The 13,172-nt window shown below is 44.5% G+C and overlaps 1 protein-coding gene across 3 annotated transcripts in view; it reads right to left on the bottom strand.

Annotated features, from left to right (window-relative positions):
* Nucleotides 1-560: 560 nt before the first annotated feature.
* The window catches only part of E2F7 (E2F transcription factor 7), a 31,276-nt gene continuing 18,664 nt past the window's right edge, over nucleotides 561-13,172 (bottom strand). For 2 of the 3 annotated variants that reach the window (XM_048835706.2, XM_048835705.2), the window contains exons 10-13: nucleotides 11,107-11,647; nucleotides 9,824-10,094; nucleotides 5,785-6,209; nucleotides 561-3,494 (exon numbers count right to left, since the gene is read on the bottom strand). In XM_048835706.2, coding sequence (XP_048691663.2) covers nucleotides 3,318-3,494; nucleotides 5,785-6,209; nucleotides 9,824-10,094; nucleotides 11,107-11,647 — 1,414 coding nt within the window. In that variant the 3' untranslated portion in view covers nucleotides 561-3,317. The remainder of the gene's footprint in view (nucleotides 3,495-5,784; nucleotides 6,210-9,823; nucleotides 10,095-11,106; nucleotides 11,648-13,172) is intronic. The other variant, XM_048835707.2, reaches the window with a different exon arrangement.

Here is a 13,172-nt window from a genome sequence, read left to right as displayed (position 1 = left end):
GCCAAAGAAGAGGTGAGAATCTCACCCATGGTAAGGAAAGCTGCAGACCCTGGAAACCACTCTGAGGTGCTCTGTGTGGATCTCAGTTACTGTATTTGGTGCTCAGATGCTAAAGTGATGAGCAACCTGGATACATTTTAGATAGATAAAAGCAAAAAAAACTCCTCCACCATGGCTGTGGTTTTTTTTTTTTTTTTTTTAGTTCTTTTATTATTTTGTAAAGTTTTAAGATTTTTCTAAAAGGTATTAAAAAAATGCAACGCAACAACAGTGTGCTTGTAGTACAGTTATACGCAGGTAGCTACAAAGAACATCACTAGATAAGAGGAAAAGGAGGAAGTGATGTCGAACCAGTGAAGAACAGTTACAAGCAGCAATAAAATTAATATCTATATAAAACTAGCAGTGCAATGATACAAAGAGGAAGTAGCTTTACATTAAAAATACAGCTTTTTAAATACAGAAATAGCACCTTTTACAAAAGAAATTGAGAAATGTAAACCTGGTAGGTAGATTCAAGTATATAAATTATACACCCCCCTCCCCACCCCCATCCCCCCCAACACTTGTACCAGAGCATAAAGGTTTCACAAACCCTGCACAATATCGTGCACGTGCACTTTCCTCAGTGCAAATTCCAATCCTGCTTCTCTTTCGCGGTTTTGCTGATTTGTTTCACTGAACACAATGGAAGAGGAAGTATAGACTGCCATTGCCTCGACTACCACAAATAGGTCTGCTGCACTTGATTTGGGGTAACTGCTGCAAGTTCTTCTGCAGGTAGCATGGTTTGATAGGTTATTTTACACTCCACAGTGGTCTCGCTCCTGCTCCTATTTACCTGGGTGAGAGTTTTGCCATTGACATAAATGGGACAGCGTCAAGCCTCCTAGCAACCCTTGCACTCTCTGTATATTACAAAAGCTAAGTAGGCCTGATTCTGCTCTCACCATAATTAGTCTAACTCCACTGACTTCAATAGAGTTATGCCTGATTGGCATTGGTGAAAATGAGATCAGAATCAGGCCCAGTGTTTTAATGAAAAGTCAACATGTGGAAGTAGATATTGGAAACTGAAGATTTTCTGTCCCTGTTTGTTTAAGAATAATTAGGTCAGTCATGAAACAGAGCGCCCTTACTGACAAAATGAGATGGGCTTTGCAATGATGATTTAACTGTGGAGTAAAAAGGCTTAATATTTTAGATCACTCCTCCTCCTTCCAGACTGCCATTTCACTAACATGCTGCTCACAAGTACAGGAGCAAACAGATTGTACGGAGAATCTACACTAGTCTCACAATCTGGAACAATAGCAGTCTGTTTCAGGCCTGAACAGGTACTGACTTGTACTAGCTGAGGAAGAATCACAGCATCAGTAGCTGCAATTATGCTTGGCACTATTAATGTTAGCTACAGACTTCATTTCACTTTGGAAAGCAATTTATAATTGGGTGTGTAAGAAAAAAAATGAATCAAATACAATCATGTAAACTTGCAAAACTGTAGTGTAAAAAATAAAACAAGTTTTGACAGTGGTAAGGTTTCCCTTCCCCACACCTGAAATTTTCTGTTATAATTCTCCTCTCAAGTTGTTTTTGTTTTTCAAAAGGGATTAAAATACTCCCTCCTTATAAGGCTGTTATTGGTCTACTTCTAACATAAGGCCACCGTACTCCCACTTCCAGCTCCACTAAAATTCATTCTTAAATTCCATATTGTAAGGACACATTTCCTTATAAAAAAACCCACAACAACATCTTTCACTCCCAAGACTGGAGAAGTAGCACACTAGACTGTCTGCTCTCAAGGGAGCAATACCAGTAAACACACAACATTCTCACTGCATGAAAGAGCTGATGTGGCTACCCATATTTCTGATAAAAACTCAAAACAACATGATAATATTAAAAAAGACTGAAAAAATACAATTGCAGACTAAGTTTGTGAAAATATCTCAAATCAGTACTAACCATTACATTATTTCCACTCTTTGAGGACTCTGAACGCTAAGTGTGACATATGCCTTTCTTTATTCCTACCTTCCCTCCAGGAATAAAGGTAACTACCTCCCCCTCTTTCCAAATTCATGACTCCTGCTCATTGATATTCTCTTTCTACAATTTAGCCATATATGTGCCTAAATGCAAACCCTCTCATTTTTCAAGTGTATTCAAACATGCCATTCATGGGGGACCGTCCCTGTTCTTAATCTCCAGCCATATTAAAACGTAGTTGGATAACTATTCTTTCTAATGAGAGTTACCAAAACCCCCTATTGTCACTGGTGAACAGTTATGCACACGAGTATTCCCTTTGGAAACTGGATCTAATCTTGTGAGTAACTGCTCATCACTGTAATCTGGCTTTAGAGAGAGATTCTAGACCATATATTTCAACTGGAGATGAAATCTTAATACACACATTTCAAAGGTTCACTATTCCCAAATTAGTCAGATTGTGTTATTTAGGAACCAGCTTCTAGACTATTTGTCAATTAACTTGTACATGTTGCCCAGTAAAAGACACAAGACAAGGACTAATACAGTTCATTAACACAACTACCAACAAAAGTTAAGATTCACAGTTATTTTGGTCTTAATATTTTTCATATGTATACATTCATCCATACTGTAAGTTTATTAGGCTTTTGTAAAACAAGTGCAGGGAAAACTGTACAACAGCCAATTAATATTCAAGTAGTCGTACCCTGAGAAAATCTGTTATTTTGAGGCTGCAAAAATTTTGCACTAAATCCCATTCCAATGTACAAAATAAATAACAAGAGGCTGCATTGCTGAGGCAGAACTTGACAGATTGGAACCCAGCAAGCCGCTGCTTTTACAACTGCAGGAGGTTATCGTTTTTTACCACAGATTTACTCAGGGTAAGTAGAGGACATGTAAAAAACACTCACCCTAGATAAGTGCTAGACAGCTCATTTAAAAACCACCACCCAAACAAACAAGAAAAAACAAAAAAGCTCCATGAGACTCCAGTAAGTCTGTTTGCATCTCCTCACAGCAATATGATATTTTTCAAATTAAAACCACAAATGCAATTTGATGCTCACATTGCTGCACCGTGCACAAAGTTTGAACCCTAACTAGTATTAAATGAGCAATTAATAAAGATATTTCAGTGATAGGGATGATTCATGAAAGAGAAAGTTAAAGAACTAGTGGGCAAATACACAACAGGGAAGTGTGCCAATAGGGATGATATTTTAACATGCTCCTCTTGTTATGCGATAGCTGCTTCTTTTGTAACAACTATGAAGTCATATTACACTATGACCACACCTTTGCAATGAGCTGGATTAGTCACTGCCACTACTAGAGATTTCTAGTCTTCTCTGAACAGAACTGGCATTTCTGGTTTGGTTGCCTTCATTTTTCTTCCATGCAATTGGATCTCCAAGGCTGCCGGGAGTTTTGAAAAATGCTTCGTGATGTGTAGGACGAATGCTCTTCGGAGTAAGTGGGGTTGATGATGGCTAGTTATAAAAATGAAACAAAGCAACTCAGAAGTGTCTTATCCAAAAGTGAGAACACACAAAAGTGAGAATTTCAAACCAGGTGTCTAAAATTAGGCTCCTAAATTCATATTTACACAACTGAAAAAAAAAATCAGACAAATTCAGTTTAAAGTGCCTGCCCTACCTCACTGTCAGGTGCCCAATATGGATTTTAGGTGCCTAGTGCTAGACATCTGGTTTGAAAACTTTAGCGAGAGCTTTATAACACAATCCTTTTCCTTGGATATGCAGCCTATCACTCTTTTTAGTGGTTATATTGGGATTGATTTTTGAATTCTCTGTTACAACAACATTTTTCATAAGTTTGCAAACATCCAAAAATATTATTTATTTTTAATGGCTCGGCCATTCCCCAGTAGCGAAATAATAATTTAAAAAGAGTAAAACTAAAGCAAAAACAAGCATAGTGGATATGAGAAGCAGGTAGCGAGGTACTACAACTAGGGCTCCATGTCTGTCACGAAAGTCACAGATTCCATGACTTTCCGTGACTTCTGCAGCAGTCAGTGTGGCTGACCCCAGGGCCACCCAAGCAGCTGGCTCTGGAGCCAGTGTTCAAGTGGCCCCAAGGGCAGCCACACTTACTGCTGCTGGAGTGGCCCCGGGGCCAGCTGCACTGGCTGCTGCTGGAGCGGCTCTGAGGCCAGCCACACTAGCCACTACTTGGGCAGCCGGCCCCAGGGACTACCTGAGCAGCGGTCCCTGAGTAGCCAGAGAAGCCACTGCTCATTGGCCCTTGGTAGCTGGTGTCCCTGGCCTCAGGGCACTCCCCCCGCGCAGCAGTGGCCCCTAGCTCCTCTCTCAGTAGCAATACCCCCTCCCCCCCCCCCCCCCCGAGATTTAGTCAGGGGTATTTATAGTTTGTTTATTGCTTACTGACCATAACCTGTCCATGACTTTTACTAAAAATACCTGTGACTAAATTGTAGCTTTAACTATAATGAATGCAGTTTGATCTCATTTATAGAGCTAAACACAGCTGATTTCCTCCCCATTCTGAATTTGTATTTGTGATTTCTTTACCTAAGAAAAATCACAAACACTGTGTTAATGGCATTATTGTTAACGCTAGGTTGCAATCAGTGGTGAGCTGGTTCGCACCAGTTCGCTGGAACTGGTTGTTACATTTAGAAGCCCTTTTGGCCGGTTGTTAGGGACAACCAGTTCTAAAAGTGGCACCTTAGGTGCCAATTCCGTGGGTGCTCCGGGGCTGGAGCACCCACGGGGAAAATTTGGTGGGTGCAGAGCAGACACCAGCAGCTCCCTGCCTGGCCCCAGCTCACCTCACCTCCACTCCGCCTCCTCCCCTGAACACACTGCCCCACTCTGCTTCTCTGCCCCTCCCGGTTTCCCGCGAATCAGCTGTTCGTGCAGAAAACCTAGGAGGACTGAGAAGCAAGCGGCGGCTTCGCGCTCAGGCCCAAAGAGGCGGAGCGGAGAGGAGCTGGGGGCACGAGGAGGGCCACCCGTGCTGCAGCAGGTAACCCGGGGGGCGTGCAGGGGAACCGCTCCCTGCCCCAGCTCACCTCCGCCTCCCTGGGCCTGAGCGCGAAGCCACCGCCTGCTTCTCAGCCCTCCCAGGCTTCCAGCACAAACAGCTGATTCGCGGGAAGCTGGGGGAGGGGGCGGAAAAGCAGAGCGGGGCGGTGCGTTCAGGGAAGGAGGTGGAGCGGAGGTGAGCTGGGGCTGGGAGCTGCCAGTGGGTGGGGGCTCTGCACCCACCAAATTTTCCCTGTGGGTGCGCTCCAGCCCCATAGCACCCACTGAGTCAGTGCCTAAGACGCCACTTTTGATGTGATCAGTGGAAGGAGCGGCTGCTCCCTCCCAGCTATGCTACCCGCCCCCTAGGAGCCAGAGGGACCTGCCAGATGCTTCCTGGGAGCCGCCCCAGGTAAGCCCCACCGGGACTTCCCACCTCGTCCCTCAGCAGGTCCCTCTGGCTCTTAGGGGCAGGGCAGGGTGGGCACCCACTACAGTGGCCCACGAGACCCTCCTGCCTGGTTCTGGGGGCAGTCAGGGGACAAGGCAGAGGGGTGGATGCGGCAGGGGTCCTGGGGGGTGGGGTCAATATTTAACCACAATGGTAACCACTGCACCAGCGTTTGTTATCCTCTCACTTTGAGACAGAGGAACACACACCCTCTGAAGCTGAGTAAATAACTCCAAAACCAATTCACTTGCATTCAGTCTCAGCCACTTGACCCCAGGACTGCACTTTCGTATAGCTTCCCTTTAATTAATTCCTCACCTGTTGCAGTTTCAGAAGGGTGACTGGAGGCCCCGTACAAACTGGGGATTCCAGTTTAACGGTGCGGCAAGATCTTCCAAGTATAGGGCTCAAATGTACCGCAGAAGGAACCGGCTGCTGTGGATCCACTGAAGGTATTTTGGAGGTCTTCGGAGTAACCATTGCTGTGGTGCCAATACAGACGGGCGTTGTCGACGTTAGGCCAGGCATGCTGAAATTCGTGGACGCAGTGTTTGGAAGAGAGCCAGGAGGAGCAGAAGAAAGCGGCCCGGTGATTGCTAGAGAACAGAGAAGAGGGAAGGGTGCCAAGGATGTAGACGGCACTACCACACAGGGAACACCAAGAGATGGTAACTGGCTTGCAGGCAGACCAACAGCACCAGGGGGTTGGTTTGCAGAAAACAGGAAGTTAAAACCACTTAATCCTAAACCAAAAAAAAAAAAAAAAAGAGAGAGCAAATTAAGGAATTAATGCAGTTTGCTAATTGACATTAACCATACTACACAGTTATTCGGTAAAAGGGAGAAGGCAGAAAGTGAAGTTGTTTAGGAAAAAGGTAATATGAAGGTTATAAACAGCCCGAGAGAGCTGCTCAGTCTCTCTACATTTGTTATACTCCCACCTTTCCTCTCATCTTCCTTTTATACTTTTCTCTCTTTAGATTGCCAACATCTGTAATGCACCAAGCACCATTTGCTGTTATAGAAATAACAAAAGAACCATAAGCTGCACCCTGTATACACAAGCTTAGTACTTGTTTCCCCACTAATAGAAATAATTGACTGAACTACTTAAAAAAACAAAACAACTTATACACAACTTTAAAGTAGGGCTGTCAATTAATTGCAGTTAACTCAAGTGATTAACTCAAAATAAAATTAATGATTAATAAATTAGCCATTTTAATAGCATTGTTAAACAATAATAGAATACCAATTTAAATGTATTATAAATATTTTTGGATGTTTTTCTGTTTTCAAATATATTGATTTCAATTACAGCAGAGAATACAAAGTGTACAGTGCTCATTTTATATTATTTTTTATTACAAATATTTGCACTGTAATAAAGGAAGAAATAGTATTTTTCAGTTCAGCTCATACAAGTTCTATAGTGCAATATCTTTATTGTGAAAGTGCAACTTACAAATGTAGATTTGTTTTTGTTACATAACTGCACTCAAAAATAAAACAATGTAAAACTTTAGAGCCTGCAAGTCCTCTCAGACCTACTTCTTGTTCAGCCAATCGCTCAGACAAACAAGTTTGTTTACATTTATAGGGTGCTACCTGTAATTCCCCACCCTGTCAGGCACTTTCACGATAAAGAGATTGCACTACAGTACTTTTATGAGGTAAATTGAAAAATACTATTTCTTTTGTTTATCCATTTTTACAGTGAAAATATTTGTAATAAAAAATATAAAGTGAGTACTGTACACTTTGTATTCTGTGTAGTAACTGAAATCAATATTTTAAAATGTAGAAAATATCCAAAAATATTTAAATAAATGGTATTCTATTATTAACAGTGTGATGAAAACTGTGACTAATCGTGATTTTTTAAAAATCTTGCGATTAATTTTTGTAATCTTTTGACAGCCCTACTTTAAAGAAATAACAAATTTATAAAAATCCACTTGTTAAGGGCCCAATCAAACTAACTGCAGTCAATGGAAAGACTTTCATTGTTTTCAATAGGATCTGAACTGGCATCCAATAAATTGGATCTTCTGAACACCTTCATCAACCTTTCAAAGTAAGATCCCCAGCCCATAAGTTGCTCCACATAGGGGAACCCCTGCATCCATGTGGAGCTCTAGTGTCTTTGACTCAGTGTCACAATGGGACTAAATTCCAAGAGAGCAACCTCTCCATTCCACAGCAGCTTACTCTGTTGCCATAAAATCCTCTTCCCTAGACTTCACTCAGGTGCCTGGAAAGGGGAAAGCTTGTAACTGTCTTTAGGAGAGCAACTCAACTCCCTGGACCTCAGTTGCTGCACTGTTCTCCAGGCTGCTGAACTCACCAGCATAATCTTCTAGTTCTAGTTGGCTACAAACTGGACTTCAGCTCTGGCTCCCTGCTGTCTAGCTCCATGGACCAAAGCATGCATTGTAATGCAAGTAACTATCCCTTGTGCCACCTGCAAACTGCTTCTGGCAAGGCAGGGAGCCAGAAAACAAGAATTTACGTGCCTGGCAATAAGAATAGGACAAATTCTGCAGCAGCAAATTCCATGACTGTGGAATCCACAAAGCCCTGCTTGAGATGAGTGAGGCAGTTCTCACCTGCTAGAGCTATTATTTCAGGCTCATGAAGACACCAAACACTAAGGCTACATCTATACTACAAGCGCTACAGTGGCACAGCTGCAGCTACACTGCTGTAGTGTAGAAACTACAGTGACAAAAGGGGTTTTTCTGTCACGGTCATAAATCCATCCGCTCAGGAGGTGGTAGCTAGGTTCATAGAATCATAGAATATCAGGGTTGGAAGGGACCCCAGAAGGTCATCTAGTCCAACCCCCTGCTCAAAGCAGGACCAATTCCCAGTTAAATCATCCCAGACAGGGCTTTGTCAAGCCTGACCTTAAAAACCTCTAAGGAAGGAGATTCTACCACCTCCCTAGGTAACGCATTCCAGTGTTTCACCACCCTCTTAGTGAAAAAGTTTTTCCTAATAACCAATCTAAACCTCCCCCACTGCAACTTGAGACCATTACTCCTCGTTCTGTCATCTGCTACCATTGAGAACAGTCTAGAGCCATCCTCTTTGGAACCCCCTTTCAGGTAGTTGAAAGCAGCTATCAAATCCCCCCTCATTCTTCTCTTCTGCAGGCTAAACAATCCCAGCTCCCTCAGCCTCTCCTCATAACTCATGTGTTCCAGTCCCCTAATCATTTTTGTTGCCCTTCGCTGGACTCTCTCCAATTTATCCACATCCTTCTTGAAGTGTGGGGCCCAAAACTGGACACAGTACTCCAGATGAGGCCTCACCAATGTCGAATAGAGGGGAACGATCACGTCCCTCGATCTGCTCGCTATGCCCCTACCTATACATCCCAAAATGCCATTGGCCTTCTTGGCAACAAGGGCACACTGCTGACTCATATCCAGCTTCTCGTCCACTGTCACCCCTAGGTCCTTTTCCGCAGAACTGCTGCCTAGCCATTCGGTCCCTTGTCTGTAGCTGTGCATTGGGTTCTTCCGTCCTAAGTGCAGGACCCTGCACTTATCCTTATTGAACCTCATCAGATTTCTTTTGGCCCAATCCTCCAATTTGTCTAGGTCTTTCTGTATCCTATCCCTCCCCTCCAGCGTATCTACCACTCCTCCCAGTTTAGTATCATCCGCAAATTTGCTGAGAGTGCAATCCACACCATCCTCCAGACCATTTATGAAGATATTGAACAAAACCGGCCCCAGGACCGACCCTTGGGGTACTCCACTTGATACCGGCTGCCAACTAGATATGGAGCCATTGATAACTACCCGTTGAGCCCGACAGTCTAGCCAGCTTCCTACCCACCTTGTAGTGCATTCATCCAGCCCATACTTCCTTAACTAGGTCAACCTTACTTCCTAAGGTTGACCTAGTTGTGCCTGCCGTGCGGGTTAGGTTGCCCTAACTACATCACCAGACATACATTCTCCTTTTCAAGGTTCTCTTTACAACCGTAAGGGCTAAAACATTAAAAAAAATAAAAAAATAAAAAGCAGCTCTGGTGCCAAAGAACAGGACTGTTGTGATGGATAACATGCGTTACTTTAGGAATACGGGAAGCCTTCGTTATTCGCTGTAATCCATATTTAGGTACCTAAATAAAAGTGTACTGGTTTTGAGAGAGTTGCTGAGTACAAGCAGCTCCCATTGACTTCACTGGGATTGTGGGTGGTCAGGTTTTCTGAAATTCAGGTCACTTTTATTTAGGTGCCCAAATCTGGATTTAAGAACCTCACTTAAGATGCCTAAATTTTCAAGTTTAGGCCTCATCGTTTAGTCATAATGTATCCCTGTGAATCTGTATAGTCCTTACCTGCAGCTGGCTGCACATAGAGATACTGTGGAAAGAAGGGTTGTTTGGTATTTTCTTGAGAGATGTGCTCTTTTCCCTGTGAGGAATCTTCAAGGTCTCTGTTCCGAGATTGCTTTTCCTGCTCCTGAGAATCGAAAGGTTTAGTTGTATCCTCTTCTGCAGCCTCATCAGCAGCAGGAGTTCCTAAGTCAAGATGAAAAGCTCCTAGATGCACATTAGAGGCACAGCTGCTTCCCAGGGGATGTTCTACATCAGGTGGCTCAAAAGGTTTCTGAGCAAAAACAGAATTAGGAGGGAAGAGTCCAAATTAAAATAGTGTATGAGGTACCATCTCTCAGATACTTTCCTTGACTGAAGAGTGAAATTCACCCAGGTGCAGAGGGCCAGCACAAGGCCTATGCACCACTTAAGTCATGGTTTGAGGGCTGCACAGTGCACGGGCCATCTGCACAGGGCTAAATTTCACCTTAAAGGCTTAGACTTATTAAATAGATGTAGTTCTCTTGCAGAAATACCCCTGAAGTGGGGTGTTTTTTGTTTTTTTTATGTGAAGGAAAAACTCAACAAGGATTGTAGATCCCTTGTAGATGCCCCAGACAACTCAGATACAAACACTGATGTGAGGCCAGGACCTGCCCCCTACTTCAGCACCTGAAGTGGACTCTGAATGTGATCCTCCTCCCTTTGTAGAAAGTGGCTCATTGGCCTCCAAGGCCCCATCCTCTCCCCAGCCACTCATCCTGCTGAGGGGAGAAGTTGGCCTGGGAGAACAGAGAGGGAGGCAAGACAGGGAAGAGGGGAAGATGCATATCACCTCCCCTATGGCTCTGTAGAATGAGCCATGCTGCCAAGGTGAATCCTGCTGGGACAAGAGCTGGTGTGGAGGAACAATGTCTCCTGTGGAACTGCCAGGTTTGGAGGCAGCTCCAGTGACAGGACAATGTGGAGAGGAATCCTGACAGATTTCTTCCCCTCTTGAAGGTTTTTCTGTGGTAGGGAGTGAGCTGGGCAGTGGCTCTGTGCAACAGGTGATCCGTGCCTCATTGTGAGGCAGTCATTTTTCACCAGAGGCACAGCACACATCTTCCAATTAATGCTTCACCAAATGTATTTCTCCCCGCCCCTGATTATACTTGTGCGGGGAGGTGGCATTTGTTTCTCTAAATAGGTATCTGCAGTGAATGTTTATCTGCAGAAAAGACTATTTCAAGTAACACAAGTATCTTTCCCCTGCTCTCAGCCTTAGCAACAAAGTTGGGTGTCAATTAAATGCACTTCCCTACCTTGGGTAGCACCAATGAGAGGGGAACATCACTCTGCTCCATAGTCTTCCTTTTAGCAGCTGGCTCTATGCTGGCTGCAGGCGTGGAGAGAGATGCACACTTCTGGGAACTACGCTTGTGACAGTTAACAGCACATACAGCAGCTTGTGGCTTTAGGGGTGAGGCCTGCCCCTCAGGGCTTCTGTTGCACTTTTCTCCTGCAGTTGGAAGGTTCTCCGTTGACAGACTTTCCTGAGGACTGCCACATAGCATGAAGAGAGATGCAGCGGGGAGGTAAACAAAAGGCTGGTTGGGGAGCAGAGCAGGTTTCCCATTCTCTGTTTTGGAGGCTGCCAAAGTGGGAATCTGCAAAACTTGGCCATTCATACCATTTGGCAGAGAGAAGTGTGACATGTCTGAGTGAGCAACAGGAAACACTGGGTGAGGTAAGGGGTTAAAGCAAAAATCAGAGTCCCCAGGATCCGGAAGAACAGAGAAAGGAGAGATCATGGCTGGGTTCCTTGATGAATTTAAGATTGTTTCAGTGGCACAAATTTTACTCCTAAAAGATGTAAGGAAAAGAGGGGGAAAAAAGTGTTTAGTTCAGAATGACATCCCCATAAACCACCCTTAAAATAAAACAGTGAGGCTCTCTGGGATTGTGTGTGGAGACTACCTGACAGAATATAGTAATTATCCAACACTTTATCAGTCACTTAACATATCATGTCAAACCACAGAGAAGCTGACTCACAGATTCTTTTGCTGTGCTACCATTCAGTTCTTTCAATAAGTGCTAGCAGGGAGATACAACATGCACCCACATATTAAGGGCTCCATGCTATTCTCACCTACGTTAGCAGAGGGTGTTTGGAATTTGGCAGTGTAGCAGAACAGCTCTGTAGCATGCTTACCCCTTTCCTCCAAAGAAGCCTCTCTGTGGGGTTTAACTTCCAGCCTTTTAGATGGGGAGGAAACAGTAGCTCTCATTAGCATATTCTGGCTCCAAATTAATGAGTAAAGTCAGTATTAACTTGCATGGAGAGTAGATCAAAAAACCCCAAAAGATTTGTCGTTTTGTTAAAAATATTTTGTTTCATCTCTTAGCTATTAAAAACTTTCCCCCTTTTTCCATTGGAAAAAAATGAGGGTTTTTTTTTGTTTGTTTGTTTTTTAAAAAAGGGGAGAGGAAGAATTATTTCTTCACAATTGCAAGATGGAAATTCTGTTTTTTGTTTCAAAATTTCAACAAGCTCTACTTGTACAGGTTGCACTTCCACAAGTCCAAAAACCCCCGTAAAGGTTCTGGATTCAGCAGCCAGTGTGTGCATGGGCTATTTTTAAGAACCATGCTGATACAGGGCTGGGAACCAGTACAGAGGCACTGCAGCCCAAAGTCACAGTAGAAGTTAGGTGGCTCAATACCTTTGTGACTCTGGGCCTGGGCCTGCCAGTGGATGACCCAAGCCTATTCGTAGCTCATCTGAAACTGGTTAAGGGAATTGAACCCCCACAACCCTGACGAAAGAATGAAGGAGTACAAATTCAGTTTTCTTGCCCCACTGGGGTGGAAAAAGCTCATGGTTAAGGCTACGATTTAGTCACGGTCCATGACCTGTCCATGACTTATACTATAAATACTCCTGACTAAATCTTGGGGGGGGAAGGGCCACTGCTGGGAGGGAGGGGCACCAGACCCAGCCCACCAGCTACCAGGGGCCGCCAAGCAGTGGCTGCTCTGGCCACCCCTGGGACCGCTGCTGTGGGGGAGCTGCTGCTCGGCAGGGGGGGAGGGGGGAGGAGGAGGTGCTGCCCGATGGTTAGGGGAGGAGGGCCAGGAGCAACATTTGCCAGGGCCTGCTGTTAGGGGCTGCTGAGCAGCAGCTGCTCCAGCTGCCTCTAGCACTGCTGCTCAGGTGGTCCCCAGGGCCAGATGCCAGGGGCTGCTTGAGCAGTGGCTGTTGCGGCTGGCTGCGGGGCCACCTGAGCGGCTGGCCCTGGGGTTAGCCACAATGGCTGCTGCAGAAGTCAGATGTCGCAGAATCTGTGACTTCTGCAACCTCCGTGACAGACATGGAGCCCTACTC

This window comes from Caretta caretta, chromosome 1, assembly GCF_965140235.1.
Source record: "Caretta caretta isolate rCarCar2 chromosome 1, rCarCar1.hap1, whole genome shotgun sequence".
Classification (NCBI taxonomy): Eukaryota; Metazoa; Chordata; order Testudines; family Cheloniidae; genus Caretta; species Caretta caretta.
This window is presented reverse-complemented; position numbering and strand designations above follow the sequence as displayed.